Here is a 25,629-nt window from a genome sequence, read left to right on the forward strand (position 1 = left end):
TGCATTTTTTGTTTCAGAAAATCTGACTGGGAAAGCTTGAATGTACCCATATTAAAATTTCATTGTTACCACTTCGCACACTGTGCTTTTTCCCTAATGGGGTATAAGGACACTGTACATCGGGGTGGGGGGAAAACCAGCTTTACAGATTTTTGCTTGATGTAGCTTTAAAGATAAATGTCTCATGGAGATCTGTAGGGATCAGACCCTAAATTAAGACAGTGCAGAGAGACAGAAATTCTGGCATTAATCATAATACTTTTATTTAAACGGTAAGGTGTGATTTAATATAAGTGGTTTTATTTTTGTTAATACTATATGCTGAATTTTGGACAGTACTGTACCTAAACAATTTTACAAATATAACACTAAATACACTGTTTATTGCTATTTTTTTTGCATGAACATAAAACCTGGAAATGAATACAAGAATAAATAAGGCACCCTACTAATATGCAATTTTTCTGTATTGTAGTAGCATGCAAAAAATTTCATTTTGCTTTTGCAAGTCACTTTCCTCATTTTTCTTATTAGAGAAAAAATAAGAGTTCATTATTTGGGGAAGTGCCTGTTTGAAAAGTCAAAACTTGAAAGCACTTTTTAATTTTCTTAATTCAACAGTCTACCTTGCAAAACAGCTCTTGTATAGCATGTCCTAATTTCTTTCTCTAAAGACAAAAAGTATTTTTGTTCTTCCTTTGCTGTTACTAGGAAACATGCCTTGCAAGAGGAGTGTTCACGTACTGCTTGAGACAAAAGACCTGACTTGCTTTTTTTAGCTGCATTTTCTTCTTGTACTGACCCCGCTCAAAAGATAAAAATAAAAATGCAGAGGCATCTTTCCTGACTTCTTGTGCGTGGCTGGGCCCAAATCAGCAATCAGCAAAAGATGGGAGATCCACAGATGCTGCTTAAGGGCCTGTTCTAAATTTCAGTATGCCCTTCATTAGGGCTTCCCAACAGTTTCAAAATACATTCTGTCCAACTGTCCTTTCTCCACGCTGCCTGTCACTCTGTCAGGGCTCAGGAGAACAGCGATACCTTGGCCACCCTCACAACTTGTAAGCTGCTAGGGCAGAAGTTGGTTTGCAGTGGCTCCAGTGATTTGGCAACCTGCTGCCAAAATGGTGACCAATGACCAAATAAGCAAACCAGAGGCACGACTATGACCTCCATCCCACTTTCTTTAAACAGTTTGTTCCATTCTTGTCAGAAATTATATGAGACAAAAGGGTTGAATTTGTTTTTCCTTTTTAATCTAAAGAGATTATATAATAATTTCTTGATGCTCTAATATTTATTCTTTAAAACTGAAATGTTCTTGCAAGGTAATATAAACATAGCAGGTTCAATCACCAAGTTCACCAGTTATATGAAGTATGTGTTACTTACTTATGTGACAACACCCAGCTTTACATAAATTCTGAAATGCAAAATGTCTTGTAATTACATAAGTTATTACAGTACTGTTTTAAAGGAATCTTTTGGTTATATGTAAACACTATAAATTAGCTCTTTAAAAAATAATCATGTAAGACAAGTATGGCATCGACATAGTTTAAAAAACAATAAACAGTCCTAAATCTGAATACTTTCAGGGCAGAACAGCAAAAGCAGGTATCAGTCTAATGCTGTGGAATAACATGCTGAAATTTCGACTTATTTGAAGAATATGTACTTACACATGATCCCTCCTTTTGTTTTAATATTTTAACTTTTTTACCCTTAGTGCTCTAAGGAACGGGCCAAGGGTACTATGTGTGACAGGATAATATAAGCTCTTTTAAGTATTGCCATTCTAATAGTAAAAGCCATCTAAATAAAGTCTCCTAAATACATACTGGTTTAAATTAAAATCCTGAGGAATTATAATCTCTCTACTTGATAGTTTTGGTTAAGTGCAATTTGATGTATGCAGAACACTGTTTCATTTAAGGTCATTCTTAGTAAGGCATATTAAAAATAAATATAAAAGTGACAACATAATATTTAGTTTCTTGCTACAAAATCTTAGGCAAAAATATTTTTGCATGTAGTAATAGACTTAATCCATTTGCTGGCTTACAGGAGTTAAAATTTGTGCACTAAGCTTTACTGCCCTTGTCAGAATGTGCCACTGTGCTATTACAGTGGTCCAAAGCTACATGCTTAAGATTTTATTTCCATGCTCAAACACAGCTTGCACAAACTGCTTGAAGACTCTGTCCATGTAAGTGCACTTCCTTGGCCATATTCCTTCCAGAAAACCGATATGGCCTCCGCATGAAGTCAGAACCAAAGCAACGTTTGCGTTTTGTTTGGCAACTTCTACTGGTATAGCTAAAAGGGGGGGAAAAACAGTTGAAGTCCTTTAACTTCTATGAAATGCCAGCCATTGAAAAATTTCTCTTAAAAATTTCTCATATTATGTATGAATAAATAGGCACAACATTAATATACACTTAAATGTCTTACTTAAAATTCACTTAAATGTCAGGGTTTAGAACCACAGCTGTATTAAAAAGCCATTTTTCACTTCATCATTAACTCACTTTACCTGTGTGATTTTTTTTTTTTTCCCTGGCTGCTGTAAAAATTCCAGCTTCATGTGTCTTTCTCTCACACTGATGGAAGAGCACCCATGTTAATGCATACTTAAGATTTGCTATAAATAGTGTAAGTAAAAGGACAATCAGCCCTCTTAATTTCAATATTCAGCTTTAGAAAAGCTGTGCAACTGGGACCTCAATTGCAATTGTATGAGACTCCAAGCACAGAACGTTTAATGTTAGGGTAAGATTTAGTCTGTAAGATATCCTATCAGCTAATATAAAAGATTACATTATATCTGATCTGCCATATGTTTACACCTGCATGTTTAGAGCATGGTTGGTTGGTTCTTGCCCTGAGGAACCCATAATCTAAGACACAAGGTAAACAGAGAAAGAAGGGGCAAACAACCTTCTGGGGGGGGACACAGAAAACTGATCCATGCCACCCAGGAGATTAGCGGCTCTCTATTGAATAGTGACTGCTAGAAATTATTTTAGAATGTAGATTATTAGACTGGATAGTACAAGGATTTTTCTTTTGCTGGGTTAGTTCTCCTGATCTGATCAGCACCCTAATCTAGTTCCCCATATTATTGCCAGCATCTGAATAGTGGCAGCCACAGTCAGATGGAGCCTTCAGTGAGGTGGCAAAGGCCTACAATTAGCCTAAAGTCATCAGTGAATGACACCTGAGATATGCACTGATCTGGAAATGTGTAGGAGGGAGGCTTCAGTGCCTCCTATTTTGACTCTGCATAGATGCGTGGCTTAATCAATTTCACCACCTGGGCAGTTCCCTTTCTGAAGGAAAATAGAGGTCACTTAGCACAGACTGACACCAGAGGAAGCATATGACTTTACAAAGGATACTTGGTGTGATGGGATCACCCTGGTGTCATTTGAACTGGTTGACACAGCAGTGGAGCTTTATATGAAGACTGCAAACACCACTGATCTATAAAAATTAAGTTATTTAAGCAAATTCCTCTGGAGTTTTAGGTATGCTAAGTAGACATCTGAATGAGCAGAAATCTCAGCACATTTCAGTAAAGAATGGATTTCAAACTTCCAGTTTTCAAGTAAGAAACTTCATGAAACAGAAGAAAATTAAAATCATGCAGATTTTTGATTATTCAGAATTGACAGAAAAAGCAACAGCAAAACAAAAATGCTTTGTCCAAAGAAGGGAGTAGTAGCAGTTTCACTGTGTTGACTAAAAAAGGTTATTATGAGAAAATAATGGTTTTAACTCATACTGCTCAACTAAAAATGCCTTGTCACTACAACACTAAGCAGCAAGTCATTCATGAGACTTATATTACTTCTTCATTTACTTTAAAGTATTTTTGCTTTTTTTTGCTATTTGAATAAAGATTCGATTTTGGGTGTGTTCAGTGATTCACATCCCTTTCTGACTGCACTTCCTTCAGAGACACCTTCCACTCACTCCTGTTTCTAGGAGTCTGTTCCTTTACCCCTTTATACATTTGCTATCTCAAAGGTCATTATCCTTGAATAGTCTCTATCTCTGCATATTACCACCTTCTTCATAGATGTGCTCCTTACTCTCATTTGGATGCTGGCAAACTCATAGCTGTGTGCTTGAGATGACAGTTTGCCTTAATTTTCAGCAACTGGAATAAGAGCACAGAGTAACCCTTTGCTTAGCCAAAAAAGGAGCCCTAGCCAGATTAAGTCACAGGAGAACTTGAGTGCAATGACTGTGGTGAACAGCTGTTCAACTTAAAATAGATCAGGGCAGAAGCACTGGACCTGTGGAGCCAGAGGAGCAATCAGTGCCTCAGAGGGCCTTACCAGCAGTGCCTGGAACGACACGCTCTGTTCCACTCCAGGGCCACAGCACAGATGCAAAACCAACTGCCTGCAGAGCTGGGTTAGTGTCTGTTGTGAAGGTGTGTTGCAAGCTCCCTGCCCATAACATAAGGTAGCTGACCATGCCCTGGGGGAGCACGGACTGAGCTCCAGAGAGCAGTGGGGGCTCTCTTGGCAAATATGTGAGGTCCTTTGCTATTCAGGGCTATCCATTTCTTTCACTCTTTCCCTCCTTTCAAAATTGCAGGCATCTAAGCAGTTTGTAGACTCCAGCATTTACTAAGTGATTTTGATTCCTTACTAGGAGGAAGAAACTGTGCTTCTTACTGTTTCTACAAGAAATCCTTGGCTTTTCCTTTGTTCAGTTGAAAAACTGAAAATACTGTATGCAGGATCTGGCCCTTTTAAAGCAGTACAGTGGCCAGACTAAAAAGTCAGTGACGTAAAAGCCTAGACTGGGGAATAGCACATGTTGAGAACATGAGATGCACAAAACAATGTGTTATTTCTTGCAATCCAACACATGCATCATTTTCACTCAGCACGTGCTTGTCTGGAGTTTCCCCTGAGTTAATCTGCTCAGCAATCTCTGATCTGCCTCTCTTGGATTCTGTGGAGGAACACATTGCCATGTACAAAGACAGTGGCTGCAATTCATGTCACCTGCTGACTGCATAGGAATTTGCCCACTTATCTGTACCAAGCCATCTGCTCTTCTTCACTCCAGTAGCCTGTGGTCCATGTTAAACAGAATCCCAAGAGAGAATTGGGGATCAGACACAAACCCCGTGCCTGCTTCAGGCAATGAATCACACTTTCCTCACCCATTCTGCAGCTGTCTGCCTGGTCACTGAGGGGACTAATAAATAGGCTTCTGTGCAAGGGTATGAGAAGGAATATGTGAGGAGAGACAGATTTCACCTCCAAGTATCAGAGATAGGCATGAGAACCTCATCAGTCCTAACAGATTGAGGATCAGCTGCTAACTGGCCTGAACGCACCTCTTCACTCACTAAAATGGGCAAAAACATGACAGTCATTCAGTTTGGCAGACTAGTGGCAATGTGTAGGGAGAATGTCGCTTTCTGATAAGAAACTGTTTTGCTAGGGGATTAAAAGGAAGATCATAATAAATGTCTCCTCTACTGCACCAACCCAGCTGGGGAAGCCCTTACAGGCCACCAATCTCACCATGACCTTTGTGTGCCTGTCATTCAGAGGTTGCCAATTTAATCATAGCTCCCAAATCAGTTTGCTGGTGGTCATTCATTCCCAAACTGGTTGGCATTACTGCAGTGGGTGCCATGTGCTGCCTGCCTCCACACAGCTACAGTGGCTTTTTACTGGAAGCCTACCAGTCCTGCACTAGGATTCTGATTATTTTCCATGCCTGGTAAGGTACAAGCCACATGCAGGTCTTTACAAATGTCATCCTCCCCATCCTGAAATTCTCTCTATTTGTCCATGTAACTCTGCCCCAGCAGAGTTTCTTGCTCTGGAGGCTCTCAGAAGAGAATTGAGTATATTGTGTTGCTGCTCAGTGCCAAAATGCAAATGACGCTTGGCAGTGGCGTGGTACTTTTCTCAAAGCTGTTCCTAGGGACTGTTAGCCATCCAGTAAGTAAAACCACAATGCAACAGAGTAAATTTTGCAATGCAAAAGGCAGATGAATGGAGCACTGGATGTATGCGTTCTAGGAGATAGGATTGCATGCCAAAAGATACCACTGTTCATTTTTGTCCACACATAACCTTGTACTTAAGTTTCTTTTGGCCAAAATCTGTATGGCTGTTTAATCCAGCAAGCACAGACCTGATTTGTGATCACAGAACCACAGTGTGAATACTTATATGCAGAATTACTTCATTCAAAACCAATTTGTTGTACATTCTTTGCCAAAAAGAAATAATTATTTTCTTAAAGAACAAAAGAAAACACACATAAGTCACTACTGTCAGACATTCCATTTTGCTTGATTTCTCTCTGTTCCTTAAACTTTTAACCAAATTATTATCTGTCTGGCCATCTGGCAGATAATTTGGTCTCTTCTGACAACTGCATTCAACTGTGCTCTTTTACGTAACAGGATGTACACTAACACCTAAAACAATTCAAATTCAGGGGGACACAAAAGCTTCAGAGAGTTCAATAACATATATATAACTGAGCTTCAGACATGCACTTATTTGTCACAGTGGATCAGGAGGGAGCTGGCATGGTACCTAGCTCCAAGGGCAGGCTTCCAGCTCGCGTACAATGCTCATCAGCAGCAATTAGTATTAGCTTAGCATTAGCTAAGCATTAGTATAGTGAAATTCAAGTCAGATGCCTAATACACTGCCTAAAGTCTCTTCAGAGAAAATGCCATTTCAGATGAAAAGTTAAATGTGACAATGATAATGAATGCTATTACACCATCTTCCTGATTTATTTTTCACATTTACAAAATACCAGGGCTTGACTTGGCTTTATTACATTTTTCCTGAAGCAGTGGTTTGTTTAAATTAGTTATGGTGAGAGAAGTGTCACGCAATGAAGAAAGCATTTGTTTTCATTAGTCAGTATTATGCAATATGAGAATTGCATTCCAGAATTAAACTACAGATACATCAGCTGTCAAGCTCTGTGAACTTGAAGCAGCAACATTAAGGAAGGACTGCAAATTGATTGCTTCTTCCTAATACTGAATTGAGGTCCAATGGCACATTTTCACAATATATTTAAAAATAACTGCTGGGAAGTACAAAGTTATCAAAAAGCACATGATAAGAAATGATCAGGTAGTAACAAGCAACTGAGGCAGCCTCTGCACTTTTTAAGGGAAGTGTCTCTTTAGGTCCACATTATGTAGTAACGAAGCAGACTTGGGGTTGTATCCCTCAAGCTCTGTTACTGGAAGATAGATGTGCCTGGCTTTATGGAAACTATTTAAATACAAAGGAATTCTGGCACAGCTTTCTCCCTGGTGACTTTTCTAGGCCGGTTTCCCAGCTCTCGGAAACTACAGCTATCTACAACAGAACTGGAAGGTAGCTTAAAAGCTGGTAGGTATTACTGGGAGAAATGAGGCATGAAATAAACAGTCCCCAAAGTCAACAAAAGGCTGGGGTTTGGATGAGTATGAATTTTGTGGCTTTGAATCCATGATACAGTTGTGAGTGGAAACTGCCTTTGGTTGCCACAGGCTTCTGTGTGTCCACACATATAAGTTTTTAAGTTAGAAAAAAAAAGCCAGTTGCCAGAATAAAGTCACCTCAAAGAGTAACACCAGCCCTTTATGTTTGCCAACATAAAACAGCTCACAGAAGATGTCAAGATGTAAAGATGAGAGAACTCCAGTAACTAATGGCAGCAGACATAAATCCCAGGCTGCTAATCGAGGTGCTCTGTGTCTTGTGCCAGCATAACGATTCCCACTGAGGGTACACAGCACAAATGAAAAGAGCCAAGTATAGACAGAAATAACAGTACTGCTATTAGCAAGAAACCAGCATTGTCCTGGTGGCCCTTTCTGAAGCAAGCTTGTCTCCACAAGTACAAGGGTTTACAGCTAACAGCATTAATTCTGTGAACAAGGAATAAACAAATGCCTAACCACCCAAATATCTTCATGGAGAAAGGCTGGTTACTGTCAGAGTTTTAAGAGAAGATGGACAGTCATTACAATAGACTCATACAACTTCTTGTTTCAGAAGTACTGGTGTTCTACCTCACCCCCCTATACACTTCAAGACTTCTAAGGCATCCTCACAATAGTTTAGATACCTAATTTTATACAAACAACCATCCCACTGTTCACCAAGACTTGTGTTAGTTTTACAAAAGAGCTTCAAGGACTGAGAGATCTACTACAGCTGTACTCTAAGGGGACTCAATCTTTGAGTACTCAAACTACACATCACAGGACAGCTGAGGCTGTAAGAGACCTCTTGAGATCATCTAGTGTAACCCCCTGCTCAAGCAGGGTTACCAACAGCAGGTTTTCTATGGCTGTGTCCAGTAAGGTTGTGAGTATCTCAAAAGATGGAGACCACACATACTATGCCAGCATTTGACCACTCTCACAATAAAAAAAGTGTTTTCTGGTGTTCAGATTGAATGTCATAGGGTCAGATCAATAGCTGGCTCTTGAGAGCTGGAGACAAAAAGGGGATGGAGTATCTGCACTAATTTTCATCTAGGTAACAAATGTCCCAGTCCCAGTCATAATGGGCTGGGAAAGGTTAACAAATTTTTTTCAGGAACTGAGGCACGCTGATCGGTTTACTGCTGCTGTCACTATGCTAACTAGGTAGACTCTGCCACAGTTATTACTTAACTTTAGACAGAAACCACAAACTAAGCTAATGCTAAACAAAGTGATGAAGCCATTGTTCCCTCTCTCAGATACTCTGTGAAAGAAACAAGGCACAGCAGATGAACTCCCCGCAGTACTATGGGAAAAGTCATCTCCAGGGTCCTAAGACCTATAAAAATGATCTTCAAAATCACTAGCCAGATTTTATATTTGGACATCGATTTTAGGGTCACAGTCCATTCATCCTCATTTTCAGGCCATTATAAGCTTATAAGAGAACAAGCAACTGTCTGATTTCAAGGAAAAAAACTCACAGAGAAAATAAATACAAAGGGACTAACTGTTTCAGAAAGCCTTTGAACTGAAAATTTTTAAAGGTGCATACAGTATTCTACCATAATATTGCTAAGCTTACCCAGACCTTATTATTTTTTTAAGCCTCTCTTTTGGCCAATGTAAGGGATAGGTAGTTTGGCTAATCTAGAGTCACTATTTTCCCCCCTCATATTAGGTGTCTGTCACCTCTTTACATTGTTCATGCAAAGCATGGATGCTTTTTGTTCTAGAGAAGAAGAAATCAGACTTTTCCTAGTGCCCTTTTCATGTCTCTAACATTTGTCTCTAACTGGTCTTCAAACTATAAATAGTAACGTGTGCATGTTTTTGCATGTGTTGTACATCTGCACATAGATAAACAGTACACACAAAGAGTCTCTTCCAGTTCTTCCATTTCTGCTTGTTGTTCTGATCTGTTTGCCTGCTCATTTTGGTTTCATGACTCATTCTGCAACAATCTTACTTCACTTGTGGTGGCAGAAGAAAACTTCCCTGAAATAAATCAGCTATATAAACTACATTTTTAAAGGTGTCAGGTGCTCATTGCTGAAGACTGTTGCCTCAAACAGTTGTTCATTTTAGTGGTTTTCTTCTACATTAGCTTTTGTTCTCCTTCTCTTCTCAGAAGCTATAACCAATACACAGACCACAGGAACAAGCATATATTTTCAGAATAGTTAGCAACAGGGTTTTGATTTTCAGAGGAGAAGAAAAATGTTCATAATGATCACATGTTTGGCATGAAACAGAAAGAAAATGGAAAATGGAGTTTTCAGCCTGTTACTTAGCTGATATTGATGGTTCTTATTCATTTCAACCTGCCTCCATCTAGGAGCTCATCTTGTGTGTATCTTTTTCCTTATCCTAGATTTTGGCCTACATGATTAGATGTAACTAATCTAACTTAGCTGGGTTTTTTACTTTTTATTTACAGGCACAAGAGATGACACTGAGATCAACAGATGAGGATTTCATATCATCTCAAACAAAAGCAACTCCCACACATTCTTTGTAGGGACTGAAAGAATGGCAATAAAAACCCCCCACTTGTTTACAGTTTGAATTCTGAATGTCTACATCCAGACAGAATGACATCAGAATCCAAGTTCCTTTTTTATGGGTTCTCTTCATACTTGGTGAACAGAAACAGGTGCTTCTGAGAGGGCACTACATCTGGTATCTTCCTTACAGTGAGAAAACTCACACCCTAAATGTGCCTGTTTCTTTCTTTTGACTGTAAAAACACCACTAATGACTAATGAGGCCACCCCACATACTTCTGCATGCTGTACTAATCAAGTGTCTCCATCATCATCTGTTTTATATGTGTCTTAACTGCAAGACTGAGCCCTCCATGGACGTTTTGATCCTACGTGCAAGTAACATTTAAATACACTTCTACACATAGGTCTGAATTTATTCTCAGACTTATGTGGTTTGTCTTAATGACTGCATATACAGATAAATATATTTTAAAAAACCTAAACTTACCATGACCTGGTGAGAAAACATCATCCACAGAGTTTAGACATAACACTGGAATTCCTACTGACTTCAGCTTGCGACATGGGCTAGCATCTTCATAGTAATCATCAATTGAACGGTAGCCAAACATGACTGAAGTGAACTGCTTATCAAATTCTCTAATAGTTCTAGCCTGAAGTACAGAATTCAAATAAGGAACTATGTCAGCATTTGGAAAACAGCATTCAGCTCAAGCAGAAGTAACATTTTCACATACCTTCATCACAAGATCCATATCAAATAATTTCTCCAACATTTGTCGATGCCTAAAAAGAAGAATATAAAAATTGGAGGGCTTGTATTCTTGTTATATAAACAAATGTAGAAGTTCTCTGCTTTACAGATACATTTATAGAAGCAACTGTCTAACATGCTTGTTTTTAATTTTCTCTCATATGAATAACCTGGAATCCAAGAGCAGAATAATTGTTCATCCATATGTAGGTACATCCAGCAACATAGTAAAAATCTGAATAAGCCATGATAAAGATGACAAACATAAGAGAACTTAATATTTGGGAATAAAAAGTACACTGTGGTTTTATAAAGCCAATGATGAACTAGGTCTTTCTGTGCTTTTGCACAGAACACCAACTTAAAAAAAATATTATATATGCAAATCTACTAAAGTGAATATGTGCAAGTCTAAAAATTTTTCAAATCCATTTACTTCATCTATAGATACAGAATTAAATTAGGTTTGTTGTGAGTCCCTTGAGTCTCACATAAATTTAGTCACATTGATGACAAACTTTCCTGAAAAGATCTTCTTGATTTCAAAACTTACCAAATAATGCACGAATAACAACTAGAGTTCTTACAGCATTAATTTTGCCAATATTTTTATACCTGCTGTCCATCTCATGTTAAAATCTTTCCACCTTGCTAAATAGTTCAGAAGGCAACTCACCTGCTGATAGAGGATTGTAGACAAGTGGTCAAGTAATAGTTGAAAAGAAGCCAGTTTAGTGGCTTCTCCAGAGATTCTATAGATTCAAAAACATTCCAACCCGCAGAGAAAATTGCAGCTGCCATTAAAGGAGTGTCTCTGCCAGTTTTTCCCAGGTAATTTAAAAGAAGCATGCTACAAAGGAAAAACAGAAACATACATACTATCAAACTATTTGCTTCAATTTAGAGTAAGTGTAACAGCCATGTTTTTGTCTGTTTTTCAGTAGTTTCTTGTCTGAGTCCTACAGTTGAGCCTAGTACACCTAGAAGGTAGTCACCTAATCAACATATGACTCATGAAGTTTACTTTCTCCACTATCAGAGAGGAACAGGGTGCACTGTGTAGGGTGTGAGTAGGAGTGCATTTAGAAACAGAAATGTACTAGTCTTATTTAAATCACTAAAGGGAGGGAAAAGTCAAATGATTCTTACTCATGGAACAAGTATTCCCAAGTGTTAGTAAGTTTTATCATCTTACAAGCTCCTGGTCTTCCAGATGTGATAAATCTGATCAGCGTGCCTGACAAATGCAAGCTGCCCCTGGCACACCTACCTCCCTATGAAGAAGTCTTCTGAGGTTAAGGTAGTGCCATTACCTCACCTCACACATGAGAAAGAACACAACTCTTCTTTAACACAAAATATGTGGTCTTGGATAATGAAAAAAACTAGAGAAACAAAGTTATGACCCAAATAAATGGCTCAGGTCTTGTCTTTCTGATCAGTTGCAGCTTACAGTCTCTACTGCTAATGTAGAGTTGAAAATAGGGGAAGTTCACAAGTATCTACCCTTCCAATGTAGAAAAATAAAACAGCTTGAAGAGAATAAAACAAAAATACTGGCAGAAAAGCTCAAAGTCTTTCTTTACTGCCTGAGACCATAAAGTTCACAACAAGCATTTTAACTCCAAATCTTCAACACAAACAACTGCAGTTGATTAGTAACATTAAGACAGCTCCCTAGATTGCCACACTCTGTACCTTGGCTTTACTGTACTTCAGGAGACAGCAACCTTTAGCAAAGACATTATGAACCAGCCTTCCACCACAGAGACTTTATCCCTCTGCACTACCTTCCACATCATAGGATGGCAGCCCAATAAACCAACAAAAAAAAAGTTGCAGTAGCAGAAGCAGCACTTCTCTAACAGAATTCACAGAGAATATGTGGTAGAGAGAAGGCATAGAAATCTTTATGTTACAAAATGAAGTCCCTTTCCACAATAATACCTATAGAAGATAGTAGAACAGGTGGTCTTTCATTTACATTTATATATGTCTGTGAAGTGAGCATCTATTTTAATTCTTAACTGGGGCAAATATGTCTTATATAGATTACCTGACTATTCAGAAAATTCTGAAAAGCAAGAGATGATAAAAAATTCCTGTAAGCTTAAGACAAGTGGATGATTTTTGCAGTACATCCCTGTTGAGATCTTTGCTCCTGCTTAATTTTAAATGTGCAATGTTTCAATTAATTTTGAAGCAAGGAAACAGTTCTCATGTAGATGATTATAGACTATTCCAGTGTTCTGTACAATTAAGCATATGCTTTCTGGTTTTGGTTCAGGATTTTAAAAACATATTGGAGCGGGGAGGTGGAACACCTTGCCTGAAATTGCCCAGTGGTGCTGGTTACATGTAAACCAGGTATACAACACAGATTCCCTGTGCCATTGTAACAGACTTTGCCAGTATTTTGGATAAGCCAAGGACAGAAATTTTGTACCAGTCATAGAACTGCCAGCTTCTACCACACTTTCAGCCCTTCATAATTTCCAGGCCCAGGGAATTGTAGCCATCTCAGCATCAACTGCCACAGCAAGGCACAAGCAGACCAGATTTCTGGAGAGTGTTGAGGACAATATTTTGATATACAATCAAGGACCTAAATAGGAAAAATATTCTATGGATCTGCTATTCATATGTAAGGAAGAACTGGTCAGGTAGAGAAGATGCAGAACAGTCTTGGCCACTGAGATTATTTGATGGTGGATTTTTACGATGAGAAGTAAGTGGGTAAGGTAAGCAGCAGAATTATAATACTGGAGAGAGATGGCTTTCATTTACCCAGGGATCTGGGATCTGGTTGGCAAGATCTTACATTAGATGGCCCTGATGAGCGAAGGGGACTTTAAGGATAACCAAACATAAAGCAGAAGTGTGATACATTCTGATATGCAGGAAGTTGAGCAAGAGTAGCAGAAGACCACATGGATGAAAAAAACCCTTCTGACCAATTTCAAGGAGGAAGTATCCTTAAGGTGAAAGACAGGTTGTCTACCTGGGAAAACAGTCATTGCCCAAGCATGCAGGGATGCACTTAGAAAACCTGAAGTTCAGCTGGAGCTGGAACAAGCAAGGGATGTGGAGGACAACAAGGGAAAGGTTTCTGCAGCAAGAACAGCTTCTGTAAGTCTTTTGGTACAAAAGAAGACTCAGAACAAACAACATTCTCTTCCTTCCCCTCATCAGTGAAGCCAGTCATCTCTTCATAGAATGCAATCAGATCACCTGGCCATGTTTTGTCCTTGATGAAAACAGTCACCATTATTCCCCATATGCTTGGAAATGGCTCCCAGAGGTTATCCCCAAAGAAGTGAAGTTAGGTTGACCAGCCTTTTTCCCTCCTGGAACCACTGTTCAACAGAACAGGGAACCTAGTGACTAAAGATTTGCGAAAAAGCAAAAAATACCAGTCTTGAACAAATATGTATTTATCTAAAAGCTCCTACAAGTCATTGATAGATTAATATCAATATATAGTAATATATATTAATATCAATATATATGGGCTGTATCTGCCCATCCCCCACAAAATTTATCAGAAAAAAGGGAAGTCTCAGGAAGTTACCACTGTGTCTGCAGCATTCCTAAAGAAAATTCTCCTCTGCTAGGATTTTTGTTGAAGAGGCTGCTGGAATATTTCTGCTAGCTTCTAGCAGTGGGTTTTTTTCCTAAGAAACTGTGCTATCATTGTCTGTTCTCACTGTGCTTTCTGGAGAGAAGCCAGGACACAGCAAGTCTTAATACCACATGCTCCACCAATCCATATCAGTTTGAACAACAATACTACTTCTTCCTTCTGAGCCAGACAGAGGAGATATCCACACCTCTTCCAGCCTAACCTACCCACACACTGCAGAACACAGAGTGAAGACAAATCTTATTGCCAGAGGTTGCTATGAAACATGGTGTATTAGCTCAAGATCCTATTTTATATCCCTCTGTTCTGAAGACAGCCTCCCTAGTTTCGGAAGACTGTATTGCCGGTCTGTTTGGCTGTTAATCTGCCTGTCATTGTTTCCTGTCTTTCTCCACCCCCCTCCACCCAGTTTTTAAATGTTAGCCAATTTCAACCTTCACTGACACAGAGGCAAAAGCCTCAATGATACAAAGTTTCTAAAAGTCTTCTGCATATTAACTGTTGGAGAGAAACCCAACTTGCTTGCAGGTCAATAAGCAATGCAAGTATTCCAGAGTAATAACTTACAATCAGGCTACACGAGTCTTATGATCACAGTTACGCTGAAGCTTGTGTTACACAACCTTACCCTCCCATAGAAACACCTGCTGCCATAAATGGAGCTGAGGGGTGCAAGCTGTGCACATGATGAATAACAGTTTCTAAGTCCTCTGTGTTAGCTGCACAGTAAGTCCTTGGTGTCTGTAAGGAGTCAAGAGGGAAAAAAATGCCATAGTAAGCTTTTGTATTATCCTTTAAGGACAAAGCAAACTGAACAGTGGATCATTATATAAGAAGATAAATTTAGCATTTATTGTGAAACTTCACTAAATGGCAAATAGAAATCCAGAATGTTTCACAAGAAGGTGAAGGAAGGAGTTATACTTGTTATCATTACAAAGTAAAAGCAGTGACAGGTATCTACAGTATCTGCAACCTCCAGGTCATTAGACAACATCTGAAGAGAGAACAATGTGCTAAACTAGACAAAACTAGATCAGAACTAGATAGACACTGATATTTTTAAAATACCCCAAGGAAATGGAAACATTATAAAGGCTGTAGTGTACAGAAAAGGAAGTTATAACAACAATTTTACTATACTCACCCACATTCAAATGCAAAAGAAAGCATTGAAAACTAACCCATATTTAGATTTTACGTACAACACAACCAAATAAACCGATAAATAAATTCCCCAGTGTGGTTTACCTAATTTAGCAAAGTATTCTATTAATCAAAGCAATGAAACATATATTATCTGTTCTTTATCCATCATTAGTGTCTCTTTAAATCCTGAATCAAGACTTGGAATGACTTCTGCTGGCATCAGGTTGGGTAACCCCTTGGGTAAGATTTGGTTAACCACTTCCCTGCTGTTGAAGAAGCACAACATTTGAGCCTCCCCTGCATAGATACCAGGAACAGTCCAACCTGAGGGACTACCTGGGGCTGCATGAGGGAGATAAGTCCATTTTGGCACCATAAGAATCAGTGACATGGGTTTTTTTCTAACGGTGTTGTCCAGACCTCATCTATGGAGAAATAAAGTTTTTAACTTTAGAGCTGCTAGGAACATGTTAGTGACCTGGACTTAACTATAGGTACTTACTGAACTGCCAAAAATCAGTGAGACATTAAAACTAAATATAAAAATACATCACTATGAGTGAATGGGACTTTTCTGTTGCCTGAAGGAACAATGGATTTCAAGGGTGTTTTTTTAAATTGTCTTCAGTTAAACTGCCTGGCTATTTGTGGGTGATTTTAACAACACCAAACTAATTACTTAGAACACATTTAACAAGAATATTGATATGTTGACGTCAAAGATGAGGAAATGGAAAGAAAAGCTAAATCTAGATAATTAAAACTGAAGACATTTTTAATTTCCATTTATGTTGCATTTCCATTTCTCATCCACATTAATCATTCTTCACTGTTTAACATCCTATTAATTATAAATAGTGTGAATGTGTTTTATTTTAATTAAATTGCCAACCTTACAAGGAAAAATAAATTATTTTTGGTAACTAGCATCTAATGCATTCTAAGTGAAAGTGTATTTGATTAAAATTTATAAACCTAAAGATATATCATCCAAAGATATATCATCCATTTTAAATTCAGGTAATTCCAGACAGTTTAATGTTTAGCTATTTACACTTTGTATGAAGATATTTTAAAACACCGTCTTAGCTCACAGTGGCTGTGGTCAATATGATATTTGATTATTCCAGAGCAATAATTCACATTAGCTTTCAATAATCAATGAGTACAGTATTCTTTAAGTAACTATTATTTGTCACAAATTTGAATCTATCTTTAAAGTGACTAGAAAAGAACTGCTTACATAACTAATTTCTACTGTGGTGCTTAACTATGCTTCAGACTCATTAAGTAGGGATTTTATACTAAAGTGCTGAAACTTCTTTGCAGAAAATGTGATAATTTTAACTGGTTTGCTGCACCACAAGAACTTATAAAGCTTAAAGATGTAAATCCGATTACAGTAAAATACACACAATGTATCCAGACAAGGGATCTTTTCTCTAAATGATTCAGAAATTCATCAATAAGGACTTTGTGTGTGACAAAACTGCTTTGTAGATCCATCTCCAAAAGTATGCAGAAAACTACTCTTAACATGGCAATATTTGCATTGAAATGCTTTATCTGATTAGGGAAAATAATTCTGAGCTTTTTAAAGTTTGAAACCAGGGGATTAAAAAAATGCTAAACAATACTGAGTATTATGCACATTCATTCCAGCTGCAGAATTGTCAACAGAACGCATATGAAAAAACAAAGCTTATTCAGCAATATTTCATCATGCCTTGTCCCTAGCTGTAGAAAACGTTTAGCTTCAAGATTTTTTCATCTGAGGAATGGCCAGTTATTTCTAAACAAACGTGATATGTCTGTCCCAAAAAAAAATGTCCTCTGTAGCTGGGTTTGTGTCACGATTGCTGAGAAAAATACAAGAACACATTTAACTTTCAGGATACATATATCCATGTAAAGCTGGTTCATTAATTTACTATACATGTAGTATGGATCAATTTTAATGGCACACCTTTTTAACCATATCAAAAATATAGTTTAAACTGGGAAAGAAATTAAAGTGGATTATATTTGGGTATGTAAGTTAAATCAATGGGAGAAAATTGCAATTACTGAGCAGAGATGTGCACATTTTAGATACTTAACTATTTTTGGAAAGAAAATGTAAGGATTGTTCATTTTAGTGTTAGAGATATTATTAATTGAATAATTTCCTAAAATGAAATGTTCAGAAAAAATTGTGTGCTGACCAGCTGACCCTCTAGGGTTTCAAGATAAAAAATTAATATTGGCACATGATTGATCTACCAGATGGCTGAATTATCTTCTCTGCATTTTCCACCCATGCTCTGAGTTTCTCTCATTTAAATCCAACTGTACAAATAGGCACAAATTATTTCATAATTACCACTTATAAGTGAGAGATGTTTATCTTAGAAGTCATCCTTACCAAAAGCTCCTCGCCAGCAATTCCCCGATTGTTAAAAACCACGCATCTAAAAATTGAGACAGTAAATGCAATTGTGCACATTGTAATTTCACCAAAAGAGATAACTTAAGCACACAAAAAAAATGAAAATGCATTAAGAAAAATAAGCCACTTCTATGAATAAGTTCAGCACATAAATATTTACATACTTACAGATCCTAGAGGCTGACCTGTGTGGAACAAGCTTTATACCAAAATGGAGTTCGCTGAGGTCAGTGGGACTATCAGAGCTCTGTGATTTGTTGAGGTCAGATCGCAGGGTGAGAACCCCAAGGCTTAGCTGAAAGGGGTACAGACATGTCCTGCCTGCACTCTGCAATGAGCTCTGACAGTGCAGGGCCCAGCCTAAAGCTGTGCTCTGAAAAAAGAACGTCGGAGATCCGTGCATAGACATCCCCCAAAGCTACATAATTCTATTAAATTGGAAGAAATGAGCCAAGTCAAAATGATAATGACAGCTGGATCTAAGTTACAGGCTCTTGAGAATGGTTTTTTTTAATCTGGTACTGCAGAAGTTTCTGGTCTCTCTGTTGGTGGGAGTCTCTGAATCTTCTAGCAGTATTACCATGATTTAAGAATCCATACTTTCTCCATAATATTACATTTCTATTGCTCTTCTAACATCTCACTGAAATAATTTTATTCAATAATATAGTTAGATGGGTTAAAGGCATGAAAGAATATTTATTTTTATGTTTTTATCAAATGTTACTACTTGAAATTATAGCATTCTCTTGAAATCTGACCTAAAGCTCCACTTTTTAATATTCTACCTTCTTCCCTTAGGGGATGAAATGCAGATAAAACTTCCAGTTTAAAAATTAATAGTAACAAGTTGTTGATTTCAAGGCTTTTCTCTGATATTTTTTACTGCTAAGTTTTAAGGTGATTTAAACAGTACTTTGAACAATTAAATGGTTTCCTAACTTAGTAAAGTAGTTTTCCAAATAGAGAAGAGACAGCCAAACATGTAGATAAAAACTAATATATACATATTCGAAGAACTTACTGGAGTCAGCACCAGAAGCCAATCTGCAAAGACAAAATCTAATATTCCAAATACAGATCCTGGAACAATGACAACTTATTTTAATGCACAGCAGCAGCAATATGGTTACATAAAGGAGTCTACTCATCGACTAATCCACTTATTTTACCCAAATCTGACCAGAAGCCTTAAGAATGAAACCAAATTACACAGTGACAATGAAGAGGTGACAGACCCCCTCAAACACCATCTGTAACAGTAGGCTAGCTCTCCTTTCTGCACCCAGGAATTTGAGGCTGCTGAATCAAGCAATTTTGGCATTCAGAAGCTGACCTCCTCCAAGGCCTACTGCCAGCAACCTGTCCACACAAGTCTTCTTGGAGCTGAATAAAAACCCTTTCTCTAGAAAATGTAAAGGTTACCACTTAATGTAATATAATAACTTAAGAAGCAGCAGCAAAGCCCTGTGGAGACTTAACTGGCGTTCACTGCAATCTCTGGGGCACATCTGTAGATATTAAAACAGCCCTTCCAAATGTACTGCCTGTTACATAATTCCACTATGATTATTATTACTAATAATACTTTCTTACATAAACTACTGTATTCAGATCTCATTTGCCTTAGGAACGCATCTGATACATATACATACTGATATTGGATCCTACCAGAGGCAGCAAAATGAACAGCAATGAAAAACAACAGTACCTATATCCCAGTGTTTCGCTTTGATGGATCATATGAAGAATGTAGGATTCCTTGCTTGTTCCTGTCAGGCCAGGCAATAACAGGACAGTGGGTCTTGTGCTGGCATCCGGATAGTATGAGCTGTCATTATTATCAAACCAATCCAACGAAATCTGTCCTCCATCTGCTGTTTTAATGAGCTCACTGAAAGGTACATTTTAAGACAACACTGATTAAATTGAAAAATACATACATGCTCACAGAGTGCTCGCAGTTTACAAATTAAGAGGTATGAATTCTGCATTTTTCATTATGTTTTAATACTCAAAGTGCCACCTGACTAGGTATGTCTGCATTCAGAAAGAGTTACCCCTACAGCTGACAAGAGTTAGAACAGTCAATTGCAGGGTAATTCCCGTTCAGTAAATGAAGACAGTAAATGAAGACATGGCTTTTCATAAATTGCTGCTGATGTACTGGAAGCTTGTAGCTGATGTGATTTTTGGCACTGCCTTGAGTTTTTGTGTACTGCAGGTTTCCTTTGAATCATCTAAGAATCTTTTGATAGCACACTGGGTAATGTGATAAGCATTTATCACATTTTTTTTTCCCCTCTTCATCCAAAGAAGTAGAATGTATAATGGATTGTTTTAAACATGCAGAACACAGACACACACTACTGCATCTTTCACCCTGTATCGCTACAAACTGTGCTAGAATGCACTGCTATAGCATATATCTTAATAATGCAACAAATACTGTCATATCTCAGGAAGATATGCATGCATTAAACAATGTCAAAAAAGTTTCAATCTTTTTTTTAGAAACATACAAATCTTCCCACTTCCTCGAAATTTGAACAGTTAAAGTGCTACTTTACCTTCATAATTTAGAAAAGTAGTTATTGAAATAGAGAAGAGATAGCCAAAGATGTAGATAAAAGCTAATATATTCATATTGGAATGGTTTGAGGGAGTTGGTGTGGAAACTGCTGAAATGTAAGCCTACCTGGCATTTGATTTTTCTTTTGAAATTCTTGGTAGTGACTACTGCAGATTTTAAGGGTGACCAGCCTTGTCGGACTCATTAGCTCAGATTTGCCCTTTTTCAGTAATGGGAAGTAGATGCACTTCTAGTGAGTACTGCCAACACAATCTAAAATGGTGAAAAATAAGCACTGCTCCATGGAACTATGTTTCTTTTCTCAAAACCCTTGAAATAAAAGTGTACAAGAAGGACTAGAAGAAGTGGACATGGCCATACCACTGAAATGTTTCCTAGTTACTAAAACTAAGGGAAGCTGCTAAATGCTAAATCTATTCTACCGTGCAAGCAGAGCTGAAACAACTTGTGTTGCATCCAGGTTCCGGCGCATAAAAGTCCTTCTCCTTAGGTCTTGTGCCAAATGCCTCATTTGCCAGACTAAGTCTCATTTCTGTGTGAAAGAGATCAGCTGAGGACAAAAAATAAATATAAGGGATTTTTTCCCCTCTTAGAATGAGGGAAATGTTGCCTCTTTAGGCATGCCTCTTAGGCATGAAAGAACACAACAAAAACTCCACAGGTAAAAGTTACTCTGAAAATCCCAGAAGTTCTGTATATACAAAACAAGGCTGAATGTGGCCATGCTATGGTTAAGGTACAACGTGTTTGTTCAATGGACAGATACAGTGACTGCATGATCTTTGCAAAATTATGGCATTTGAACACCAGAATATTTGATAAGCCAAGTAACTGTGCTGCCATTCAGAGGAGCCTCTACAGGCTGCAGAAATGTGTTGACAGAAACTTCACAAAGTTCAGTGAGGGGAAGTGCAAAGTCCTGGGCCTGGGAAGGAACAACCCAATGTACCAGGAGAGGCTGCCCATCTGGAAAACAGCTTGGCAGAAAAGGACCTGAGGGTGCTCATGGTGGACACCATGTTGAACATGAGCCAGTAATGTGCCTTTGCAGCAAAGATGGCCAAAAGTCTCGAGGCTTAGGAGAACTATAACCAGCAGATTGAGGGATATGATCTTGCCCCACTGTGGAGCACTGGTGAAGCCACATCTGGCCTCTGAGTCCAGCTCTGGGCTCCTCACTCCAAGGCAGACATGAACATACTGGAGATAATCCAACAAAGGACCACAAAGAGGATGAACAAACTGGAGCCTATCTCCTATGAGGAAAGGCTGGGACAACTGGGACTGCTCAACATAAAGAAAAGGCTCAGGGGGAACTTAGCAATGTGTTTATATACCTGAAGGGAGGATACAAAGAGGATGAAGCCAGGCTTCTTTCAGTGTTGCCTATTGACAGAACAAGAGGCAATGGGCCCAACCTGAAGCATGGGAGGCTCCCTCAATATCAGGAAACAAATTTTCAATGTGAGAGTGTGCCACCAAGCATTGGCACGATTTGCCCAGGGGTATTGTGCAGTCACTATCCTTATGGAAATCCAAAAGCTATTTTGACATGATCTGGGGCAACTGGCTCTGTGTGACCCTGCTTGAGTAGGGCAGTTGGACTAGGTGACCTCCAGAGGTCTTTTAAGACCTCATCCTCTGTGTAATCCTGTGAACATATAACCACATCAGTTTCTATATCATCACCCATATTTCAGTGCTACAAAACTCTGAGCTAAAATAGGGCCATTTGGGAACACTGACCTTTCAAACCTACTTCATATTGATTCCATGATAAAGGTAGTTCCAAGTCTATGACAAAGTTGTAAAGGTGGGCATAAAGCAAAAAAAACCCAAAAAACAGGCACAAACTGGAGCAATTGACAGTGGTGTGACACAGAGTAAGAGAACAGCTGGATATCAAATCAATCACTTTCCAGAATAAAGGCACTTACTTCCTGTACTGTACTTGGGGTCTAGATGTGATAAAGGGGCGCAGGAGTGTCTGTACCCGACCTTCCCAGCACCAAATCGTGGGATAGTAAGTTTCTGTCACAACAGGGCAATATTCCTCAAGAAAGCGGCAGAAACGGTCATTGCTTGCCACCAGCTGGGGTTTCTAGGAAAAGAGACTACAGTCAGACATGGGCATTCTTCTAAAACAAATTAAAAAATCAAAGAAATAAAGCAATAAAGTTTATTCAAATCCTCTCTCAATGAACTAATTTATTTCATATAATCATTTGCAATGCTCTTACCTTTAATGGTACAGAGAGAAGTAAATGAAAACCAAACAAAATGCCAAAATGCCCAAGTGAAAAGTGAAACCCATTAAGCATAATGGATTCCTTATCCATTTCTAATAACATACTAATCTATCTCTAATTTTACCAGCATTGTATCTTCACTGACAAATTAAAATCACATTGTTTCTTAGTAAACAAGAAGGTTTTACCAAATCTGTTTACTTGGACCACACAAAAATGACATTTAATTCATGCATGCACTTTGACCGCAGTACCTTTTTTAACCTGGTAGGACGCTTCTCCTCCCATCTCATTCTACAGTACACAAGTGCATTGGTTCCTCCTCTCCAATAATGTTCTGCACGCAGACAATTTGCTTACAGTTTCCATTTGTTTACCAATTAACATGGAAAAGTCCCTGTATTCCAGGGACTTATCTCAGCTTTTACCAACTATATTTCTTATACCTCTCTGTCACAATGACTCCTCAACATACAAGCATTAATAGGACAATAACACATGCTTTGAGGAAAACCATTCCACATAAAGAGCTGTAATGGCACATCCTCCCTTCGTTTTTCTCCCCTGACCAAAATCAAGTACTCTCTTCTCTATGAAGAGGAAGGCTATGTTCCCAGCGGTTCTCTGAAGGACTGTGGCAACACTCGGGTCCTCGACGGTCAAAACCCTTTTGATATGCGTATTTTCAATTGATTACGCATTCAACGAGGCGCTCTCACCAGGGGGCCACTTCAGATCTCGTCAGGCTCACTGTATCCAAGTAATTTGCAATTGCCTAATTCATCGGTAAAACTACTGCTGATGAGATGCCCAAGAGTGCTCCAGCCTCCAAAACGCTGCCATGGTGCCCCCAGAGGTACTTAGGATGGTACGGACGGGAACACAAGGGCAGCAAAACTACTTTATCGCTTGCACTGCTAGTGAACCAAGTAGGTCGGGTTTGTGTTGTGGAGAGCAGTCTCCTAACCTTCCTTTCCAAAGCATGGCACCCGGCCAAGCTCTCCAACTAGTACAAATGCATTTTGGGGACTGCCGAGACCGGAGTCCCTTCCCGTCCCAGAGTAAGCAGGACCAGGGGAGCCCTCCGCCACCGCAGTCCGGCGGCCTCCGGGGGTCACCGGCGGCCCCTGCGGAAGACGCAGCCCCGGCGGCCGGGGAGGCTGCGCTGCCGGGCCCGTGTGGGCTTCGAGCGGGGTTTCGGCCGGCCGGTACCCCGGGGCGGCACCTCCAGGGGATGGACGAGGGATTTGAGGACAAGGCGGCCGTAGAGCCCTGCCCCCCCAGCCATTTCAGGTGCGATCCCCTCGCCTACGGGCGGTGGGTCGCGGTGACCTTCGGGACTGTCCCCATCAGCGGGACACCTGCGGAGCCCGCCCGCCCCGCCGCCCTCCCGCTCACCTTGGCGATGCTGTTGAGGTAGTAGCAGGCGTAGGCGACACCGAAACCAAGTACCAGGGACAAGCCCACGCCGGAGCCGAAGAACCCCACGCGGACTTGGCTCTCCAGGTAGAGGGAGAGCTCCCTGGTCAGCACCTGCCAGTCCATCGCACACGGGGGACGGCACGGCAGGACACCACACCCCGGCTGCCGCGGGCGAGCCCACCCCGGCGCCGAGGGAGGAGGAGGAGGAAAGCGAGAAGGAGGAGCTGGCGCCCGCCTCCCGCCGCCGCTGCCCGCGGCCCGCTCCGCGCTGCAGCGCCGCCCCGGGACCGCCCCCGCCGCGGCCACCGGGGCCTGCGGCCGGCTTGGAGGGGCCGGGGCCGGGCTGGCTCGTAGCCTGCCCCGCAGCGGACGCAGTCCTGAGTCCGGCTCCTCCGCGGCAGTGCTGCCGGCATCGGCCGCCCCACGGCAGGTGACATCTCGGTGCTCCTTCGGTGTCTCCTTGCCCCGTCGCTTTGCCGGGAGGGCAGGGAGGGCGTGGGGGGGGGGGTGGGTGTGAGATAGGAAAGGGACCCGTCCAAAACCATAAGGAGCAGCTGGTGCAGGCGTGTGGGACTCAGTCACTGTCGGGCAGGGAAGAGGGAACATGGGCTTCCAAATGCAGCAGTGGTTAATAAGCAATCTCTCTCTAAATATTTCACGTGAGACAGAAGTGCTTCCACATATCCGCTCTTCCATTTATCACTGCTGTTACAAGGCATTAGTGAAGACCAGAGAGGAATAGAGGTATCTCCAATTAGAGGAGTAGAGGTATCTCCAATTTCCAAGAGAATTTCGGCCAGCTCCCTTTTCAGCTGTATGGATTGGAGGCCCTGGTGCTTGCTAACTCAGATGCTCCCCCCTTCAGCTTCATAAAAAGATGCACAGTATCTGCGTCTTTTCCTTGGCAAAATCCTAGGAGCACAACTGATAACACGAAGATCCTGGAGCTGAGCATCTGCTATTTGAGATGCATCCATGCACCACAGTACACAGAAGTACTTTCCCTCTCCTTATTTTATGGCCCAGCTCCATGAACTGCTGAGAGAAGACAGAAGATTGCTCAGTGAGGCTCTTCACTTCTTACCTTATCTGTGTTTTCTTACTATATCCAAATTTCAAAATTTACAAAATAAAAAAAGAAGAAAAATACGTAACCACAGAAAAGGAGATGTGGCCTTTTTCATTTACTCCTCCTAATTAAGACAGAGTTTACCAGAGAGATTCTGCTTTGACATAAAACATCTTGGTCCAAAATGTTCTTGTTCACCATGGAAAGACTAATAAGAGTCTATTGCAGAGATCTGAAGAAATTTTAAAATACCTATTCTTCCTATACAGTCAGCGGTTCAAAGCTGAAAAGAGTATGGGAATTGGTAATGGATGGAAACC

The 25,629-nt window shown here is 39.9% G+C and overlaps 1 protein-coding gene across 1 annotated transcript; it reads right to left on the reverse strand.

The window, feature by feature from the left end:
* Positions 1 to 238: 238 nt before the first annotated feature.
* Positions 239 to 24,488, reverse strand: ABHD3 (abhydrolase domain containing 3, phospholipase). The gene is made up of 9 exons (XM_059859113.1): positions 24,217 to 24,488; positions 22,507 to 22,670; positions 19,688 to 19,870; positions 17,953 to 17,998; positions 15,028 to 15,140; positions 11,433 to 11,606; positions 10,740 to 10,788; positions 10,490 to 10,655; positions 239 to 2,319 (listed from the first exon to the last, which is right to left on the reverse strand). The coding sequence occupies exons 1-9, from the start codon at positions 24,361 to 24,363 to the stop codon at positions 2,141 to 2,143; spliced, it is 1,221 nt and encodes a 406-aa protein (XP_059715096.1). The 5' UTR covers positions 24,364 to 24,488; the 3' UTR covers positions 239 to 2,140.
* Between the last annotated feature and the right edge of the window lie 1,141 nt (positions 24,489 to 25,629).

Source organism: Haemorhous mexicanus, chromosome 1, assembly GCF_027477595.1.
Source record: "Haemorhous mexicanus isolate bHaeMex1 chromosome 1, bHaeMex1.pri, whole genome shotgun sequence".
Lineage (NCBI taxonomy): Eukaryota > Metazoa > Chordata > Aves > Passeriformes > Fringillidae > Haemorhous > Haemorhous mexicanus.

Coding starts and splice junctions, on each gene's coding strand:
- ABHD3 (XM_059859113.1), bottom strand. CDS start 24,363: ATGGACTGGCAGGTGCTGACCAGGGAGCTCTCCCTCTACCTGGAGAGC. Junction 17,999..19,687: donor AGCGAAACACTGGGATATAG/GTACTGTTGTTT, acceptor CTCAATTTTTAG/ATGCGTGGTTTTTAACAATC. Junction 10,789..11,432: donor CTACAATCCTCTATCAGCAG/GTGAGTTGCCTT, acceptor TCTTCTTTTTAG/GCATCGACAAATGTTGGAGA.